This window comes from Pagrus major, chromosome 7 (assembly GCF_040436345.1).
Source record: "Pagrus major chromosome 7, Pma_NU_1.0".
Lineage (NCBI taxonomy): Eukaryota > Metazoa > Chordata > Actinopteri > Spariformes > Sparidae > Pagrus > Pagrus major.
The window spans coordinates 7936301-7958717 of record NC_133221.1 but is presented as its reverse complement, the minus strand read 5'-3'; the positions used below and the strand labels follow the sequence as shown (position 1 = coordinate 7958717).

Here is a 22417-nt window from a genome sequence, read left to right as displayed (position 1 = left end):
ACAAGAATCTCTTTTTCTATGCCTTTTGATTTTAGTCCACAGAACAAGGAATAAACGGGCATATGTGATTCAAGAATGTAAATTAAAGTGCGCTCGGTTTAAATTGGAAGGCAGAAATTCCGACTTCTGACTTGCATGGGAACGCAACATCGGCACACCTAGGTTAGCTAGCTAACGTTAGCCACCTTTAACACCAGGATATCCTGAACCGTGTCTCACGAAAGTTGAACCTATAATGTTAGTATCTTGACAAAAACGGTCGGTGTAATTGTTTCTCAGTCCTGTGAGATGTAATAACATTGATGTCTCAACTATTTTAGGTGAAAGCAGACGAGCTCAAACTACTTCCAAAGCAGTCAAGAGGTCAGTGTTACTTTTTAAGCTAACTACCACAACCAAGCCATTTGAATCATGTATTAAACATGTTTAATGGAGGGATATTATGTTAATCAACCCTAAAATGCAGTTTAAAGTAATTGTGAAGTGGCAGGGAGTTATGTTATTTATTTTGGTCACCATCAAGGCTCCTTTCAGTGGTTTGATGCACCTCATGGACTCTTTTACAAGCTTTATCTCAAATGGGCAGACTGCTTTAAATTTTATGCTACCCCAAATAGTCTAAATAACTCAGAAACCTTGTTGAGAAGAGTATATGCTGCAGCTAAACAAAAGTGTATGAATATTATGGCATCCTATGCTCCAAGTTGATTTTGAAAACGATTGTGGTTTTTCCAGATATATTATGTTGTGTGACTGCCACTAGACTTTGTATTGTCTCCTGTGTATTTGTTGTTGAGTTTTATGTTTTATGTATTGTCAAGGCCCATCAAGGGGTGGACATTTCAAATGATCTTAGACTATAAATGTGGTGTGTGGCATCAGTTTATGCTGCATACTTGTCCCTATACAAAAAAAACATAAACAATATCAAATATTACACGTATCAATAAGAATAACGAGTGCAACAGAACTAATAGGAGCAACAAATTATCAAAATGAGCTTATGGGCCAGAATTGTTGATTTTTTTCAAAATATTCAATGTACAGTATATTAAAAATACATTGGGGTAAATAGGCTATGGTGCTATTTGGCTGATAGTTGTTCCTCCTGCTCTTCTTTTTGTATACACTGGAGGGCGTCAGGGCATTAGCACATCACTGAGACACTGACTGTGGACTGGAGTATGAATCTAAGTTTAACCTCTTATCACATTGTTATAGATAAAATATGGCAGAGGCTCAGTAGTGCTGACACAGTGAACATGTTATCTAATGCAGTCCAATACAAAAGGCTTGCAAAAAGCTGCTTTAGTAAAAGTTATCATTTTTATCCTTGAGACTTGTTTCTGCTCTGTGGCAATGTTTGATCCTGAGTTTGTCATCATGTATAAATGCGAGCGGTATTTATTTTCATCACTGATTAATTGGCTAATTATTTTCTTTATTGATCTGTCTGGTCTTAATTTACATTCAGCAGAAATGTAACATACAGTATCAAATCCAAATCAAATCAATTTTATTGTCACATTATATACAGTTATGCTCAGCTATACAGTATATAATGTATTGTGAAATGATAAGCACAAGGAGCAATGGGCAGCCACTGTGGCGGGGCACCGGCAGCAGAACTTAATCTAATGTACGTGTTTTTTGATGAATCCAATATGAGTTGGTTTTTGACAGAGCTGGAATAAAATATTATTATTATCTTGAAACCTTTTTTTGTCTGACCAAAAGTCTAAAAGCTGGAGATACTGAGAAGCTGAAACTAGGAAATGTTTGATAAAAAATGACAAAGACAATTTGATAATCAAAACAGTTGCTGATTATAATTCCCCCACCTTACTGCTAGATTAACTGTCTAATCGTGTCAGCTCAACCTTAGTGGAAGTACAGCAGCAAACAAAAACACTGGCAGTGATTAAAGAGATCATTTTTGTTTTATCATTCATCCTAACCAGTATGTTTTGATTAATACAGGAAGGTGTAAGCCTGATGTCAGGATGAACCTGTCAGACATGGTAATGGACTTCTCAGCCAAGAGGTAGGGTGAAGAAAACACTTAATCTTTCTTTCTTTCTTTCTTTCTTTCTTTCTTTCTTTCTTTCTTTCTTTCACACACATACTTAGGAACTAAAATTGTCCTCAAGTCACCACTGAGGCAGCGACGTCAGGCAGAGAATTAAAGATGCCAAAATAAGTTTGTGTTTTGCGTTGACTGTGTGCCGGGGGTTGTGTTGCTGCACAAGACGAGCTGGTATTGCAAGTCTGGATTTCAAGAGAGAGAGCGAGGCAGAGTTTTTGGGAAACTGAGGAGAGCAAGAATGGGGCTTTGGAGAGGAGAGTCAGATGAGGATAAAGATGTGCAGTACTGTTTTTTTATATATAAATTTCACACTCATTTTCTTTGAAGTGGATCCTAATTAAAGCATTTGGTTGTAGCTTTTGGATGCTGTACTGGGTAAACTCTCACTACATCTGTGTTTTGGGTAATATTTGTAATCGTGTTAACTGGAAAGTTTCCGTCTGTCTCTAGAAAAGAAGCTTACAGAGTCCAATATCAAGAATTTTGCACACAGATGGCGCAGTAATGAAAAACCTGGCGAGGTAAATCATTGTTTTAGATTAAGTTTATGGGTTGAAAAATATCGCCCATGTAGCATTAATCTTCCAGTCTCTCTAAAGAAGAGTGAAAAAAAAAGTGCCATACCAGTTCTTTTTCTTTAATTCCTCCTCTGGCTTCATTTCAGTGTTTGCCTATATTAGTTGCGAGGGAAAAGCTTATCCCCCAGACTTTTTTTTGTTACACTGAAGGAAATAAATTACTTTGCATCTAAGTCGAAACTTCATGCATTTTTGCTTGGGCTTCCTGCTGGCAAAGAGGGTTTTCATTTTCATTTTATTCCGGTTCACTTGAGCTCTGATAGAAGCAGATCACTTCAGCAGATACACTATCTACAGGGCATATCTTTGTTTTGTATTTCTAAGATTTAAACTCCACTGTGCTTGTTTATGTGTGCTTTTGGATGCACATGTTTATTATCTTCAAAGGGTTGGAAACCCCCCAGCTGTAGCTTTTGCTGTCATCATGATTTTGGTCAGTGTGCTCAAAAATACTCCTCTGCAGAATGCAGCCTCAGTGGTTACAATGATGAGATAAAGCTGCACTAATTTGGGAGTATTACAGAACATTAAATAAGAAGTCTTTCAACCTCTCAAGAGAGTGCTTTCCCAGATTAAGCTATTCAAATCTGAAATGACAGTGTTGTACTTCTCCACAAACAGATTGGTCAGTTTAGGAAGACAAATAATGTAATGATTAAACAAAAGTTAAGACAAATATGCATTGCAAATTTGGTCGCCAGGATAAAATGGCGTCGGTTAATGTTTCTACAAACCGCTGATATATATGTACGTAGGTCATAGGTTATGTACCATATTGACACGTCATATAACATTCACATTGCATGTTTATGACATGATTTTCATATTGGGAGGTGTAGAGAAGATGGTGGTGGAGACTGTGTTTCAACTTTTGTAAGCGTGACACAGCTGGATGAGACCATGGGACAATGTCCGTGGTGACAGTAAACAGATATTTTTAACGGGAACTTGGGACATCTCCAGCCATCGTTTGTGGGGACAAAACTGGGTGTTTTTAACAAGACCGTGGGACATTTCCATGTGTGTTTCTAGTATTCAAAGCCAAGACATCATTTTTACTTAGCATGAACAAAAGTGTTTTTTTTTCCTAAACCTAACCAGACCATTAGCACAGCATTGCTACAAGATGAAATTGAAAATTGAACCTAAAGAAACATTTCAAGTTTCAACATATCTGTGGTTCATAGAAATGTACATTTTCAACATTTGTCCTGGCGATTGTGTTGACAGTTGTCTTGACTTTTATGATTATGAGGTCAAAATTTTGCAGTCATTTTAAGCAAATTACTCAAAGTGAAGTAATAATGAAAATACAGTTGTTTTGTTTTTTTTTGACTTTTTTTTATGTCACTTTTAGTATATTTGATTGAAAGCAATACAAGCAGTGTTATCGTGTAAAATACTAATGCCATTGTTTAAAAAGTGAAGGGAAATTTAAAACCCGGTGTGCTCTCAAGTTAATGAATCGTGTCAGTTTCCACAGCAACACTTCGTCATAGTTAATTAAATTGAGGGAAAAAAATCAAGTGGTGTTAAAAGTATCTTTCAAAAGTTTCTTACTTTATTAGCTTTACTTACTTCTTACTTTAAGAGCTTTATTCTGTTATGGTATACTGTCAAGTAATTATGTGTTACCATTTCCCTCATATTCTACAGTATATTTTGGTGCTAATGTGATGGCTAATAAGACTCATTCAGGTTCTGATTTAATCTGAAAATATTAAATGAAAGTACTTTCATCACTCTGAGCCCTGGCTTTCTGGGAGAAAATGCAAGTACCTTCCTCCCCAGAAAAATCAGACCACAGCGATTATTCAATGCTTTTATTTCTTTAGTAAATAAGGCTGCACAAGAGTTGATTTTGATAATGATATTAACACATAACCATATGCTTTTCTTCATATGCACACACGATGAAGCCACACAACACAGTACCACATTTAAAAAGGGAAAGCAGAGTAAGATATAGCTAAAGGCTGTTGCTGTTTTTTGGGGGGTTAAAAAAGGTCTTACACTTGTGCCGTGATTTTATTTTAATTGATAGCTTCATTTTAACAGTAAATGCATAAAGTTTGCATGAGAAAATAATAAGTAGAAGACCCACATAAGAGGATCTATAATCTAATATTCATTAGAGATTATATACACTTCTGTGTGTGCACTTCTGTAAATTAATGCTGATCAAAAACATAATTACATTTCATTTGCTATGGGCTACTGTAAAATAAATGCTTTTTTCCATAGTTTTTCGCCTGGACACTTCAATATATAAATATTTTAAAAAATTGGGATTGGCTCTGTTTGTTTACCAGACAGATGATTGTTTTATTGTGTATCCCCTTTAGTAATAAACCAATGATATCAAGTTGAAATCAAGATTAGAACGGAGGGAGTCTGGAGAGGACGAAAATTCCCACAAGAGTTTAAAAGAAAGCGAGCAGCTTGGGTGGCTTTCGCTAAAAACATTCTGTCAAAATCTGGAAACAGCCTGAAGGTCTACAGTGTGCTAACTCGTTTTTGTTGGGTTTATCCAACAGTCCACTGTAGGAGGTGACTTCAGGCTACATGGCACAGTCCAGCCTCATCATGTACATGTGATACTCCACCTAAATCTGTTTTTAAGTTTCTGATACTCGGCCCCTGTAGGCTTCCAGTGGCTGCTAAAAGTTGGTTGTTTGATTCCTTACAGGAAACAGCGGCTGTCAGATTGAGTTTATGTCTCCGTTATGACGGTTTCCACTCTTGACAAGGACAAAACGTCAGTAGTAACATTCAAGCCTACAGGGGCTGAATACTTGACCGTTTTAGGTCAAGTCTACGCGTCCTTTGATGACACATTAACCTGTTTGTCTGCTATCACTGGAAGAACCATAACATTTTCTTCATCTCCTTTAAATCCATAAAAATAATTCCACATATCTTCATTTCTTACGATGTGTTTTGTTTGCACAGGCCAGATATTAAACACAGTTTGTCCTCACATTACAAAGTATGCTCCTGCTGTAGGCAAAAGATAATGAGCTGCCTTTAAGTGTCACATATTTGCCTAATAAACCTTGAGCCCAGCGGGGGTTCCCCGTCTCATTTTCTGCTCCTTCAGAATCCAGTTACGTTACTGTACATTAAAATGAAACAGGACACAAGCTGATACAGAATCAGGCATCAAGACATTACATGTATACAATTTGTTCTCAGATGAGGAAGAACTGTGTGGATTTTTAAAATCTTTTCACAACGAAGCAGCCATTTGTGAGTGACTTTCAGGAGGGATGCTATCAAAGGTCCTTACAAGACTGTGTTGCTGTCATGCCGTAACGTCCCGGTAACACACACTCATTATTACTTGTGGGGGCCTTTTGTCGCCGTGTTGTCCATGCCCAGTAATCTCTGTCTTTTGAGCACATGTCCTGTCTCGTTTGCTTCACGATAGAAGGAGGTTGTACCACTAGAGCAAATCCGCCTGTGGTTTGTCTGAGAGCTGGCTAACTGTCACCTCTCTGTAGCTGGATCCAGTCAGGATGCAGGCAGTCCTTTGGGGAGTGGTCACATGACACGGTGCCGCATTCTCAGTGCAGTGCAGACACGCCCCGTAGCTCTCCTGTTGTCCATTTGAGAAGCGCGTGGAGATGCTCATGTCCTTGTTGCGCTGTGAGGTGGAGCCTAAGCGTTCTTGTGGATCTGAATGAGGACTTCCCCTATAGATCCTCTGTCGCAACATTGATGTGTCTCTGTAGAGACACTCGCGAAAGTTGGGCTTACACAGCAGGTAGACCATAGGGTTGTAGATGGTGGAAGATTTGGCAAACACTGCGGCAAGGGCGAACGCATCAGGAGGAACCTGTGTGGCATCTCCAAAAGCAGCCCACATGGCCACGATGGCATATGGAGTCCAGGCACCCAGGAAGCCGATACACACAGCTACTGACAGCTGTAGAGAAGAAACATTCCCACATGCACACACAGCACAAAAACAGGACATGCAGAGGATTTAGTTAGTGTCATAAAGTACTGAAGTAATAAAGTACTAACCAGTGATGAAATAAACCTAAATACAATTTACTCAAGTACTGTTCTTCAGTACAATTTTGAGGTACTTGACTTGAGTATTTCCATTTTCTACTACTTTGTACTTCCTCTCCACTACATTTATTTGATAAATTTAGTTATTTGTTACTTTGCAGATGACAGAAAAATCACCAATACCAATTCTCAGAAAATGCAGAATATTGGCCCTAATAATCGGCCAGGGCAGATAGTATGTCTACTCCTAGTTGAGACCCATCCTCCATCCAAGTTTCATGGAAATCTGTTCAGTAATTTTTTTGTAATCCTGCTGACAAACCAACCAACCAATATGGGCAAAAAAATATAACCTCCTTGGTGGAGTTAGCAATGTAAATAGAAGTATCTTGGCTCGTTGTCTGAGTCATCTGGACTTCACTGTATGCATGAGCAGATTCCAGTAAAGCTAAATCAAGTTATCAGCATGGCATTTTAAAACCTTTGAATGATTTACTGTCTCATATCCTACTCAAATCCTGTCATCTGTAAAACCTGTGTTCAGTGATATACACACTCATATCCTCTGACCTTGACAATGAGAGCGTGTGCATTGGTGGTCTTGGTCTGTGATGACACATGCTGCTGGACGGCTTGACGTGACCCTCGCACCGTCAGCAGGATGAACGTGTAGGAGAGGAAGATGACGGTGCAGGGCAGCGCGTAGCAAAAGACGAACAGGCAGATGATGTAGGACAAAGCTGTAAGCTCGTGGTTGGACGCATGCCAGTCAATGCAGCAGGCTGTGCCGTAGGGTTCAGCACTGTAATGCCCCCACTGTGCCAAGGGCCCCACAGCAAAGACCGACGCATAGCACCACACTCCAACCACCAGGAGGCGCGCGTGTGACGAGCAGAACTTGTTACCTGATCAGACAGGAGATAGGAAAAGATGCTTTTCAGTTATTGTGTAATTTTTTTGCGTCACTTGTCACGCTGTTAAATACAATCTCCCCTCACCGTGGTTAGGGAAGCAGACTTTAAGGCAGCACACTAAGGAGAGAGCGGTGAGGTTGGTCAAGCTGCAAAGGCCAAACAGCACTCCGCACATAGCATAGAGTTGACAGGTGAGATCTCCAAAGAGCCACCTGTATGCAGAGAGAAGGAAAAAAATGGAAAGATGATGGAGGCTAGGGCTGCAACTAACATTCATTGTCATAATCAATTAATCAACTGATTATTTTCCTCATTAGTTGAGTCACTGGTTGTTACAGCGTCAGGAAGTCATGAAAAATGCCTGTCACGATTTCATAGGTTCAAGGTGACATCTTCAAATTGCTCATTTTGTACAACCAATTGTCCAAACTGAAAAATATTCAGATTACAAAAGCAAAAAATTCTCGCAATTAAGAAACTGGAACCAGAGAAATCCATCTTATGAGGGGCACAACGCAAGTCATGGATGAAATATAGACTTGATTAAAAAATATGAATTGCAAGTCATCCTCAAAAATAATCCAAGGCACACTGGAGGATCAAAATGCCTTTATTTAACATGGCGATATGTATTCAAAATGACTAATGTGATGTCCCAAAGTCCACGCCAAAGGGAGTTACTCTCTCCCACAGAAAACACTGCTCCTGCACTGCGTGCCTTTACTCCCATAACTTATGTTCGTCACTATGTAACAGATGTTAAATAAATTTTATAAATATTTCTCTCTCTCTCTCTCTCTCTCTCTCTCTCTCTATATATATGTGTATATATATATATATATATATATATATATATATATATATATATATATATATATGTATATGAAAATGAATCGATCCGGTCAGTCAGCAGACATCCAGTTGCATACGCTGTTGTACTCTGCCTCTGAATGGCTACATCCTGCCCATTAAGTAATGCGCATGTGCAAAGATTCAACGGAGGCAAGCTGTCTCACTCTGTAGCTAAAACGGAGCGTTCAAGACACAGTGTGAAAAGGGGTGCTGCAGCAATGCACCATATGAGAAAAATAATGTGTTTTTTGAAAATTAAAGTATGTAAACCTATTCTTCTGGGACCCCTAAATAAAAGTATGAACCTGAAAATTAGCATAATATGACCTCTTTAAAACGACTTTCCTCCCTGAATGAGATTAACATGTGTCGCACACCATTAACTCTGGCAGGAGAGAGGTTTTACTTTGTTTTTTAGTTATCAGTATGTGTAAGTTTATTATACTTCCTGCAAAGTGATGCTTCTCGCAGCAGGTCAGGGCTTTCATCACCAAGGTGTCAGAGTAAAGAGGGGCCATTTCAAGCATCCCACTGATTTAAAATAACCAAAGACATCAGGGCACTGTTTGATTAGGTGAAGTGTATGAACTACTCTGCAGTCTGAAGTCTGTTAAGGCAACAAAGCGTGACTTCTTGGAGAAAGACAAGTTGACTGTTGAGTCTCATCCCGAGGTTGTCATATACTGACGCCAGCACAAAGCCTCAGTATTTGACGACCCGGGGATAAGACAAGAGTGACAGATGTCTTGTCTAAACCTCCGTGGGTTGAATTTGCATTGGAAGATCCATGCATATGATTGTCTCCTGTGTGAGTCATGAAGTGGTTATGGGTCTGTAACCCACCTCCACTTCTAAGATTAATGTAAATGTTGTTTATAAATACTAGATATATATCACTCTGGACATTCAGAAATAAAAAAAGGTCATTATTTACTCACCCCAATGCTGATGGAAAGTTGGGTGAAATTTCTTCACAGCAGAACAGTTTTGTAGCATTCTCCTAAACAACTGAAGTAGCTGGGGACTTGATTTAAAACCAAAATAAAAACATGAAATGGTTCAATAGAGCTCATCCAAGTCTCCAGAAACCCTGAGATCCCACATTGATCTGTAAAGATGTTATTTACACCCTTTCTAACCCCGAAATCATCTCTGTAGCTGCTGACGGACGAGCTGTATGGAGCTATTTTTTATTTCTTTTTGGTTGTTTTTCAAAACATTTTAAAACAAGTCCCCAACTTCTTCAGTTGTTTAGGAGAATGCTGCAACGCTTTTTTGCCGTGAAGCTTCGGAAATGTTTTGTGGACTACGAAACTTCACCTGACTTTACATCAGCATGGGGGTGAATATATAATGAACACATTTTTGGGTGATCTGTTCCTTTATTGCAGAAACCATGAATGTGTTGCAGCATTTAATATGGTGCCGTTATATAGATTGGCTTCCAGCATTCCTGCAGATTCCTGCAAGCAATTGCCATTTAAAGTCAATTTTAAATTTTTACAGAGACATTAGTTTCATGTTTCTCCAGATTGGAGAAACAAGATATAGAGGTACGAGGGGAATATGAGATACCTGTGTGAAAAGGATGACGTTATTGCCAGCGGGAATAAAGAGAGTGTCATCCCAAGGTCACTGATGGCGAGATTGATGATGAAAAACTCTGCTGGCTTCAAGGTCGACCGCTTGTGATATGCAACAAGTAGCAGGATGCAGTTGCCCATGAGGGATAGTATACCTGTAAGGAAACAAAATAAAGGGAGATTGAGCTGAGCTGGAGATGGTGCACCTGTGGGGATTTGTCATGCATGCATGAAGGATCAACACGGCAGTGATTCGCTTGTTGTATGGACTCACAAAACGCGCTGTACAGGGAACCCATGAGGATGTCGTGCTCCTTGGAGATGGAGGAGGCAAACACAGCAGATGTGTCTGAAGCATTTCCCATCTATAATGTTAACAAGAAGCACACACACAGGTTAATTGTGAATTATGCAGTGATTAAAGACTTTTCAAACTTGCTGAAAACACTCAAAATGGAGCAAATGTTTAATAAGCAGTGCAAAAGATATTTCCTTACTGCCTGCTGAAACCAGATATACATGTCTCCAGTTTTGTTACTTATTCATCTAAAATGCAGTCTGTTGACTGTAATTCGAGCTGTCTTCCTGTCTTTGTTGCACAATACTTCCAGCCTCCAGGAACAGATGTAGAGATGAAAGAGCTTTTGTATAAAAAATAATAATCCTGTGCGAAAGAGGACAATTCATATTAAATAAAAATATATAACACAAGACTGACAGATGGAAATAATTACATTGTGCCTTTGAGGATTAGATGAGAGATTGAGAGCTGGAGAGCAAAAACAATCACCTTTAGGTTTACATGAGCTCAAATTTACCAGAAAAATAGATTGCAGTGTTGTTTCAAGCTAACACAGGTTTGCACATGATGCAAGTCATGCGCACAGACAAATGTATTGATAGAATAGTTACATAATGAGCAGAGGTAAGAGGGTGTTCATCCTGCCGTGGCAGAGAGCTGACAGATGCTCAGAGCTAATATATTAACCTAATAGACTGTTGGAAGAATCTTAATAGCCTCTTCTCAGCATCAGCTGAAGCATGTCGGAGGCACTCATGCTCTTTGTTATGAGGCAGACTCTTAATCTAAGCAATCAGTACCTCCTCACCCATATATCTGTAAACAAGATGATGATTGCTATTCAGTGCACCACTTTGCCTGATAGAAGAATAAAAAAAAAAGAAATGTAAACGGGGCAGGAAAAGCTCCGTGCAGGCGACGATTCTGGAGCAATACTTGGGAGTGCTATCAGAGATGTTGCAGGGGCAACATTGACTCTCAAGGACTCAGGCAATCACACAGGATGAAGAATGAGTCTTCATTACTATGCAAGTCAGCACGCCAGTCCAATGACGAAATGTCCAGTCAGTCTGAGTGGAGGAGAGTCAGCAGAGTAAGTAGTTATGAGCAGTTTTAGTGCCACTCGAACCCAAAGAACTCAGTGACAAAGGAATCTGTTGCTATCAATAAATCTAATTCGCTAACGGATGGGTTTGAGCCAGACAGGGAATTTATCAGCAAGTTGACAGATATGCAAAGTAAACAAGACTACAGTGTTTACAAGGCTGCATATATAGAATATGTTTGTGTGTGTATATATGCAACCATTACCTTTTCTTTAGATTGTATTTATCACATAGTTTTATTGTACTGATTGTGTTACTTAGATTATAAAGATTAGAGTAACAACCAGTGGGTTTGAGGGGCAGGGTCGAACACTGGGCCCAGTTTATTATCAGAATAAAAACAATAGAGTGTTAAATAGTAGTGAAATATACAAAATATAAAGAGTTTAAAGAGTAAATGCAAAAAACACTGCCCAGTAGAATAACAAAAGAAGTAAAATGAGTTAAGTACAAGAGTAAGAGTAAGTAGAAAAAAGTATCACAGGCATTTTGTATTGTTGTCTAGATTATAATTTTCAGTGTCCCATCTTATCTAGCTGTGGTGGTCCACCACACCTGAAACATTGTATTACATTATCATTTATAGCAATTTAACTTTTATTTTAAATGTGTATTTACATGTGGAACATATCCTTAACGAAGAGTAAATGTTATTTTCTAACTGCCATTGTTTTAGGAGGGACAGGTATGCGTGAAACGGAGATAGAGTAGGGTGGGTCTTGCCGTGTTGAGAGGATTAAAGAAAAGTAAACAAATTGTAGCCTGCCTATTGCCCACAGCCCAGAGAGACTGGAGAACGAAACTAAGGAACAAATATCAGCCATTAAACACTCCATTTCCAGGTTATCTGGTCTGATGCCATCAACAATTATCCAATTAAGCCCTCCTTCATGTAGGTTGTGATCTATTTCTGCTGAAACTGTTTTAGACAAATGTTGAATTGTACTGTGTTTCACTGGTAATTCTATTATTTTGTCAACCCCATTTATATCAGTCTGGGTAGACTAAATAACAGAAACACCTGTATGTATAACGCCGTACTGCCGAGTTTCAACAAAAGCTAAAGATGACTTCACTGCATTAGCTTTAGCCATGAAGTTTCTCCCTTGTGTATTCTCTTAAATGTCAGTAATGATTGATTGGACTCAAAAACACACCAAGTACCTTTGTCTCAGTCATAATTTTGCCTCTTTGATTTTATTCCTGTCACAACAGTGTGATTAAATAATGCCAAAAACAAAATACAGTTTCTGGAGTGATAAGCGTCCTGTACAAGAAGGCTCAAGGAAGACACGTCTGCTCACTCAGTTCTGGGCAAAAGATGTTTTATCTCATGCCAGCTCTTGGACAGAAACTCCTGCGTCCGGAGTATTTAAAGCTTGCATTAATCAGAAACATTTTTGCACAGATCTGAGTGTGTGGATGCATATCTCTCAAGTGTGCCAGCCTATAAGCTCCAGCCCGTCCGCCAAGGCTGAATGAGCAGTATCTCCCTCGTTTTGTTAACAAATCCCACACTGTATGATTTGAAAAAGCAGTGATTCTTTTTTTAAATAAGTGTCGAGTTGAATCTGCGTTGTTTGATTTAAAACATGAATGACGTAGCTGCCTCTCATTAACAATAACAGATGCACAGTATTACTACCAAATATATATCTCCTGGGCTGAGCTCTGTATTTGAACTTGTTTATGTAACCAGAGTAGCAAAACCAAGACGACCCTTTGCCACGTGAGTGTGAAAGAGCTTAACCAGCTGAACTGTGCCTTTGGTCCGCTGTGACAGATTGAGTATTTTGTGACTGGCTGAGCTGTGACACCACTGTTATCATGTCGCTGAGCCCGGCTGAATAACTGTTCTGTTCAGCTGTGATTAATTGGACGCCTTTGAGACAGAGACGTGGACATCGACCTCCAAATGATGATGTAGGCAGTGAACCATATATCACAGGCTGACCTGGCTTTTTGTACCCCATTATTTTATTTTTTATGCACATTTGAACCTCATTGTCCTCTGCCCTGACCCATCCGCATAAGTTTGCTGCCTCTGTGGAGACATTTTGACTGTGTCATTTACTCAGGGGGAAAAAAGATTTGAGTTTATCTCTCTGGGCTATTCTGCTGCTGTCAGCATGACAAGTAATCCCTAAGTTTGTGACAAGTTTCTGTGCTGCATGTCATCCAAAAGCTGAGATTCATCTGATGCCACTGAAACCAGGACTGTCTGTAACTCTTAGATGGCTGTGATAGGAGGAGATAAGCAGCCATTTAAAGGCTGACAGGGTTTCTAAGTGCAGCCGCGAAGACGTCACATGTGCAGTGACAGTTACAATGGCAGTGCCTGACCCTTCAACATACTGAAAAACTCCTTTTTTTTACTCTGTGAAAGTAAACATGTGTTGCTTTAATGGAAGCTAAATCACATCAGACTGTTTACATTCACACCAGCCCTCAGTGTTTGTGCCTTTGACATTATGAGTCATGAAATATTTATGTTTCTGAATGTGTCACATTATATCTTGTACGCTTCAGTTGATTGACGCGCCCTGTCCCTCATGCATTTATACTGTTTTCATTAGTGCATTTCAAGGATATATTTTTATTACCTCCACCAAGTAGGTTATGTTTACACCTGACACATGACACTCTAAGATTGCGAGGTGTTTTTCACATTTTTGTTCATTTTTCAGGGAGTGGGTGAGTAGCTTACATTTGGTATTGATTAATCTACCTTCTATTTTCTTTTTGAACCAGTTAATCATTTAGTTTATTAAAAAAAATGTGAATTTGTCATAACAATTTCCTAGAGCCCAAAGTAACATCATCAGGTTTCTTGTTTTGTCAGTAAAAAAACCTAAAGACATTTCATTAACTCTCAAAAAAGGCCGAGATAACCGGCAAATCTTTACTTTACTTTTAGCTGAAGGCAGCAAATGTGACGTTTTAGCTTGAAAAATGACTGAAACAGTTCAATCGATTTTCTTCAGTTGTTGCAGCTGTAGTCCACATTTTTGTGTTTGTATCATTAGTATTTCCTCAAGCTCATGATTCACTGAATTGTGCAAAATTTAAACACAAATCCTCACTTCAACATACGTGACACACAGCGAGCTGTGCAGCACATCCCCTGAGGGCCCTGTGTGAGACCTTTGACAGATTAAGGTGGGCTGTGTGCGCCCTCGCTGTTCGTAGCTGCCTCCTCATCTGAGAGTGACTGACAGTGACAAGTGATGCCATCACAGTACAATATTTACTCTGTTTAAGCAGGATGACAAAGGCTGGCTGAAGGCAACTCTTTTAGACATCGCAGGGCATGCTGTGACATATCTTATGTAATGACCGTGAAGAAAGATCACAGGATACAGTGTGCGCCCAACACAATGTGTTCAGGATGCCCGGCTTTGTAGTACAGTTATTTAATTAGGGACACAAATGTTAAGCGATTTCTTCCATTAAAAGTCGACTGCTTTAACAATCGATTATTGGCTCATCATTAACAATATGTTGGATGTTTTTCCATTAGAAAACTCTTTCAATCACTGACATGATCTTTGTTCGATGCAAAATCAGAGTAGAGTTACATCAGGAGTTAAAAGAACAGATAACATAAACAACAACTTACATGATAAACTAAATAACACAACATAATCACTTTATTTTAACTGTGGAACTTCCATCTATTGCTATTCAACAACTGGTCCAACAGAATCCAGCCCATATTGAGGCTACTAAATGGCTGAAATGTCTAAATGTTAAATTCTTAACAGCGATCTGACCTTGAATCAGTTGACCCCCTAATGACTCTACAGGTGTTCAGGTTTGGACATTGATTTTATCATAAACAGACATACGTCCATCCGTCCAGACTGAAACATCTCAAGAACAATTCGATTGCCATAAATTTCGCTTCATATATTCATGGTCCTCAGAGGATGAAACCAAAAGAGCTTGGTGAAATGTGTCAGCATCTACTGGACGGATCAGCACAAATGTTGTGAGAGATTGGGGCTGCAAAATAATGGAAATATAATCAAAAACGCAATAGGGTTAAGCGCAATCTCCAAATCGCAAGAATATACAATTTTTTGCTAAATGTTTGACAAAACAGCGTTAAAATAAAGAACTGTAGTGCTGCAGGAACGCCCTGGCCTACAAATCATGTTCTCCAGATGTAAGAGAACATGATTGTTTGGTAAAGACCTCAACAAATGTTCCACCATGTTGGTTTTTATAGGTTCTTTTGGTGAAAGCTAAACTTGTGAAGCAAAAGTTATGATTACCACTTATCGTGAATCATATTGCAATCTGTCAAAATAATGGCCATATCATATCATATCATGTGGCTCCAGTATGTGAGCTCACTTACACTTTTTGTTCTTACACAGAATTCTTTAACACGTGGCTTTAGAACCTGAACGTGATAGTCAATGGATTTGTTGATAATTCCCTACAAATTAATAATTTACAATCAACTTTAATAGAGAGGCTCATTAAACCTCTTCAGCCCAAGCATATCTCAAATTCACAGACATTTATTCTGAATTATTTTCCTGTTCCCAAGGATATAAATGGTGCAAAAACATCTAAAATGTTCCATTTAATGTAATAGTGAAGGCATACAACATAATTTACGTAAATATTTGAGACAATATTGCATCATATAACATTATCATATAACATTTCAAGCTGATCTGCTGATGAGAAATGTGGCAAATGAGCGCTAACCTTGTGAGTAACACATTGCATTTCCTGTAACTGCTTCACAATAAAAGGGAATGTTGTATGTTCAGTAACTTAATACAGCTGTGAAAAGAGAGTGAACTGTAGCCACTAACAATGAAACCTACTTCATAGAAAAGGGTAATTGAGGAATGAGGATACAATTGAATGGAGACCACAGATAGCTTCCAACACAAGGTCTTGTTTCATGAAAATCAGACATTTGGGGTTCTAATATTTGTAATCGCAGATTTTCTTTCCTTGTTTTTTTATTGTAGCCAGTGAGATTGAATCAAGAAAAAAACAGAAGGGGAGTTGGAGGAGGATTTGGTCTTGTGGTGGCACTGATTTGCTTCCAGAGAACGGAAACTCTTGTTATCTCTTGCTACAGACACAATTTATCATGAAACATCTGAAGCAAAAAATACAAAGACTGGTCATTTGATTTTTAAGCCTAATTTAATTGCTTTTCATACTCAGACTTCCTCATTTTGGATGATTAGAATGTCTCCAATGTTAATCTGGCTTTAAAGATCTTCCCTCTCCATACTTAGAGAAGGGACAGCGGCCACAAAGACTGCAAAACAAATAAATAAGTACAGTTCTGCCACCGTGGCAGCAAGTCATCATCACTCTACCACAACTGCTTCTCCTTCATGACACAAACACATTACATAACCACGATCTGATTGAGTATGGAAAAGCAAACAAGACAATGATGGGTGAATGTCTTGCCAAGGACAGCTGGTTTCATTCGTTATTTGCCTTTGACTCTGATCCTCAGTTGAAGGTCATCCACTTTGTTATATCATGTTGTATCCAGCAGAAAGACATCATACTGTGGCATCCTAATCACTCATTGTCAACACATATTGATTGTCTGTTGTGAGGCAGAAAAATAATGTGTGGGAAGCAGCCTGAGCTTTAGTCAGTTGTATTTAAAATAGTCAATATCGATTCAACTTTGACTGAAGGATAAAGAAAAGCAACTGTTTTATTTTTTACAGAGAGGGATGATCAGCGATCTCATCACTAATCCTGCCTCAGATCCCACAAAATTGGCCGAGTTGTCTGTGGCTTCATTTCAGCAGCATATTACATCCATTAAAAAACAATTTCACCTCTGTGAGATGTGAAACTTCACTTAATGTCCTTCAGTAAATGCTCCTTTAACACAACCAGATGTTATCAATGAAGAGGGAGTGTTGTAAGATAACAACCACCCTGAGTCAGAATAAACTACCAGACCCACTGCACAGAATATAAAATCCAAGAAATAACAAAATAAATAGTATTTCAGAGTCATGTTAGCTTCTATATGTTATTATCCATCTATTGGAAGCATTGAGAACAACATCAGCAGAATTTGGACCTTCAAACAAGTGCGTCACCATCAATAATCCTGCTTTTTTGTCATCGTCCAGTCTCTTTGTATTTCACTGAATAGAAAAGACAACCCAACTAACGCTTCGCTGCTTACCTTCCAGGGAGGAATGGCTTGTCCTCAGTTAAACTCATGGAGGCCAGGTGTAGAGCAGGACACAGAGGCGAGGAGCTTGGCCAGCCACCGAAAAAGGGAGACAGAGAGGAGGGACAGACAGACAGAGAGGGAGAGAGAGAGAAGGAGGAGGAGGAGGAGGAGGAGGAGGAGTGGACCTGAATCTGGAGTCCGGTTAAGGTATTCTCCTCCTCTTCGATGACTTCCACACATGCAGCCAGGTGGACGCGCACTCACTCTCTCACACAGCATATGCACTCATCGTTATTGGAGATGCATTGAGCCCCACTGATGTAGAACGGAGAGCCCACAGTGACGGCAGGTCAGCCCAAGAGAGAGAGAGAGAGAGAGAGAGAGAGAGAGAGACGGGGGGGAGAGAGAGATAGAGGGAGAGGGATCAGCATAATACTGGCAGGCTCTGAGTGTCACTGATGACTCAAAATACCACTCCCCACCCCATTTCCTCTATCCATCCTAACGCACTACTTTCCCGCTCTACTCTCATCCCAGACACTTTGATTTGTTTTCTACACTTAAGATTAATCGCCTTCTTACACGTTTCCCCAGATCGCTTGCCTCAGTAGCAACAGTGTGTGTGTGTGTAGGTTTGTGTATATACCATCTATATCACTTGACTGTAGGAGTGGAGAGAAAACTGGTTCTTATAGATTTAAATGTGTGGATGCAACGATGTTGAGGTGGATTTTTTTGTCCAATCTAGCTGAATATGAATTTCAGTAGAATATTAATATTGCAGGATGTGCCTGCGAAGTGGTAATTTAAGCTCGGAGTGAGAGGAAGAATGATTGTAATTTCTAATAGCGTTAAGAGGAAATTAGGCAGCTTGTGACCATCTTTCATCGTATTCTTAATAGTTCACAGTGAAGAAATGGTTATTTATGTGAAGATGATTGTGTTGAGCCTGTTGCTCCTGGCAATTATCTTAGTGTCTATTGAGAATAACAAAATGTTTGATGCATAATTTACGTCTGGAATGAGATTTCTGAGATGACTATAATTAATTTTAAGGTCCATAATGAATGCGATAGCCACTTAAGCAAAAACATCATCCTCCTCAGTCACACAGTAAGTCCTGTCTAGTTAGGACTTAGGGAGCATTTGAACTGCACCTGAAGCGCCGTGTCACCCTACTTTATCATACCCACCCATCCAGTTCGCTGGGAGCAGCGCTGGGAGCCGACTGACAGTCATGGAAAGCTGCTTAAGGGAGCGTGGGCTCATTTGCTGAGCTGTGCCGAAGCTGCAGGGCTGTCACAAAGCTGTAAAGAGCAGTGCTGTCATATTAATACTCGGGCGCAAGGGCCTGGTCCTTCTCAGGCTCCCTCTGACACATTCAGATGAACTGAGTGTCGGAGCCAGTGGTCGGCTGTAGTATGTTGTCCCTTCATTAGAGGTGACAGAAGGCAGGGATTGATCAGAACAAGAGGAAATTATGAGAGACCATGTTGAACATGAGTGCAATCACTTCTCATCACACCAGCAAGTCAAACTTTTACTTAGCCTGAAATATCCCAACTTCTGCTGGATGGATGGGCACAACATTTGGTACAGACATCCGCGCAGCCCAAACAGTGACTCCTAACAACTTTGTTGATCTCTGGGGTGCTAAAAGAAAACTCATGACTTTACCTCTAGCACCATCATGAGGCAAGACATTCACGTTTTACTGAAGGATGAATTGTAATAACTTTGTTGAACCCGTCACTTTTATCATGAGCCATCATTAAATTTGTATGTAGAAAAGGCTTCAGTTTATGACCAATTACCTGCAAAACGTATTATATTCCCACCAGCTGCAGTTTATGTTCAGGGCAAAATTGCAAGTGTTACGATGCTATCATGCTAAACTGAGACAGTGAACATGGTAAACATATCTGCTAAACATCAGCATGCTGACTTTAGGATATTGCTTAAAGCATGGGTGTGCATAAGAACATCCTCACAGAGCTGTAGTCTCTGCAGGCTCTATTTTTGTGGCTGTGTGCTTTGACCTTTTGGTATTTTCCTGCCCTTGAAATTTGCTTTGCCTCTCTGTGTGCCAAGGAGGGAGGATGGGTGTTAACAGGTGGGACCTGTGTGATTAAAATACGACCCAAATGCTGCATTCCAGACATTTTGAAACTTGAGCATTTCAGACCTCCTATACTAGAAAAAATTCAAAGGGAACAGTGATTAAAGTCGGAGTCAGTCCTTCATGAGGGGGCAGTTGTCTGACGTCATAGCTATGGCAGCACCCATGGGGAAGGGATAGAATTTATCTGTAGACGACAGTATTTGTATAAGGCTAATGGAATATTTAGATACGTTTCCAAATATAAAAGTGCCGTTAAATATAATGAATAACGGCGTCTATTACCTTGTGTCGTTTTCCCTCTGCAGGCTGCACTGCTTAGGGTTCACTCACGTATACACTTGCCAAAGACACGTCATTTTGTTACAGTCAGCCAAGTTTTTTGTCAGCTTTTGACAGTGTGCAACTGGAGCACTTGGTGGTCAGAGGTCGGCAATTTCAACGTCGACTGGGACGCAGCATGGGTCTTGCTTTCTGATTGAGTCCAAGGTAGAAATGGTTTGTCTTGGCTCCTGATGAAACAAGACCAAACGGACAGCAGATCAGACTTGGGAAGCGTTTTACTTCGCTGCTGCAATATCGAAACTATTGGGTGTCACCTTTAACACGCCCCAAAATCATTTCTTTACAGGTTATGCAATACATTTGTTCAGTTCTGGTTGACATCCACCTCAGTTTGAATCTGACTAATTGAACTTATCTCTCGTTCCACAGGTGTTTTATCAATACTTGATTTTATTGCTTGATTTTATCTATTGTCAACTGACAACGTATTTGATGACTGTGTAAACAGTGTCATAATATGTGTTGTGATGAGCCTGCAGAAAATTATCACCTGAATTGGCAGCTCCCCACTGTTTTACAGGGCTTCACGCTGAGTTTCAGCTCGTTTATCTGTCAGACCCACACATTTACTGTTTTGGTTCACTCTCACTGCTCTTCATCGTTTTCAGTAGCAACAGGCAGCTGTTTTCTGCTAAATAAAGGTTCTACAAACACACTGTACATAACCAGTTCAGTACCAATTTGCAGATAGACACAGCAGTTAGCTGGTGGAGCATTAGAGGAGCTGGTAGATACCACAGCAGGTAAACACTGGTAACACGACTCTAAATGAATAATGTTGTTGCTCCTTAACTTTTGGGTGTGTAAATAAGTTTGCTATAATTACTTTAAAGTTGATGTTGTCAGTTTTATACTCACTATGTTTCCAAAAAATGAGATATTGTTCATATAAGTTCATAAAATGAAAATTCATTTCAGTCATTATCTGCTCTATCTCATGCTGAGAATTAGAACATAAAACGGCTCCATTCAGCTCGTCCGGTATAATCAAATCTTTTGAAGCCCTGAGATCCCAAATTGATTTGAAAAGATGTTATTTACGCCCTCGACAGGCAGTCGACCTCATGCACCCACTTCAAACAGGTGCACATTAACACTTTGTGCTCAGCAGCTACAGTGAAGATTTCAGTTTAAAAGAGGGTGTGAATAACGTCCTTTCAAGTCAGTTTTAGGATCTAGGGGCCTCCAGAGACTTGACCGTGCTGTATGGAGCAATTTTATGTTTATTTTCAATCATTTTTTATTGTTTTATAACAAATCTCCATCTACTTCAAAATGCTACAACGCCGTTTTGCTGTGAAGCTCCAGAAATGTTTTGCAGACTACGAAACCTCACCCAACCTTCCGTCGGCATGGGGGTTAGCAGATAATGACTGGATTTTCTTTTTTTGGTGAACTTATTCTTTAAAGCGAAGTGAGAAAGTTAATTGGATGTCACTGTTACAGACGAGGAATGTGACTCTAAAGGTAGAGAGGCTCAGTCTTTTCAGTCTCAAGCTCTTTCAGTTTGATATAATTCATGGCACATATGTATACTTCACAGACAGATTTCACAGGATGAATAACAGTAATTTAAAGATCATTCTGTTTTGTTTTTAAATGAAAAACTAGACCATTAACAGATAAATACCAGAGACAATATATATACATATATATATATATATATATATATATATATATATATATATATATATATATATATATATATATATATATATATATATATATATATACACTGTATATATATATATATATATATACTGTATATATATATATATACTGTATATATGTAATAGAGGTTGATATACCTCGTTTACCCAGAGTTATCCACCCGTGGGAAACATCAATATTGCCTCAAGATAAAGCACGACACATTAAAATGACCTTAATCCGTTAGAATAAACGTATTGTTATGTTGCAGAAGAATGATAATCTACCTTCCGACCCTATGTGGTTCAAAGAAATATCATATATCTTATGTATTGTCTGTGGAAAACATTATCTTTGAGGCGTGGGTGCTGTAAAATGCTTTTACACTATAACCTAAAAGACAGTCAGCTTTGTTGTGACACATACATGTCCTCTGTTAGCTTAGACGTGGCAGAGGACTGAGAGCAGAGTCCACTCCTCCACATTTTCAGAGACTGAAATACAAACCTTCAGGCTATCATTTTTAATCGGATGCTACTGCAATATGACTAATTGCCGCTGCTGGAATGTTTTAATCTGCTTCTTGCCAGTAAACAGTGTGAATGTGAATGTGGAATAATGAATGTCTTACAGACGAAAACATTTTTCTGTGTTTTTTAAAATTTTTTATGTAGCA

General features: G+C 39.2%; 1 protein-coding gene across 1 annotated transcript; it reads right to left on the bottom strand.

Annotated features, from left to right (window-relative positions):
* Positions 1-4476: 4476 nt before the first annotated feature.
* opn7d (opsin 7, group member d) lies at positions 4477-10398 on the bottom strand. Its single transcript, XM_073471019.1, has 5 exons — positions 10308-10398; positions 10026-10188; positions 7683-7810; positions 7255-7589; positions 4477-6592 (listed from the first exon to the last, which is right to left on the bottom strand). Exons 1-5 carry the CDS (start codon positions 10396-10398, stop codon positions 6110-6112), a joined length of 1200 nt encoding a protein of 399 aa, XP_073327120.1. The 3' UTR covers positions 4477-6109.
* Positions 10399-22417: the final 12019 nt, after the last annotated feature.

Coding starts and splice junctions, on each gene's coding strand:
- opn7d (XM_073471019.1), bottom strand. CDS start 10,398: ATGGGAAATGCTTCAGACACATCTGCTGTGTTTGCCTCCTCCATCTCC. Junction 10,189..10,307: donor TTCCCTGTACAGCGCGTTTT/GTGAGTCCATAC, acceptor GTTTCCTTACAG/GTATACTATCCCTCATGGGC. Junction 7,590..7,682: donor AGTCTGCTTCCCTAACCACG/GTGAGGGGAGAT, acceptor CTGTCTGATCAG/GTAACAAGTTCTGCTCGTCA.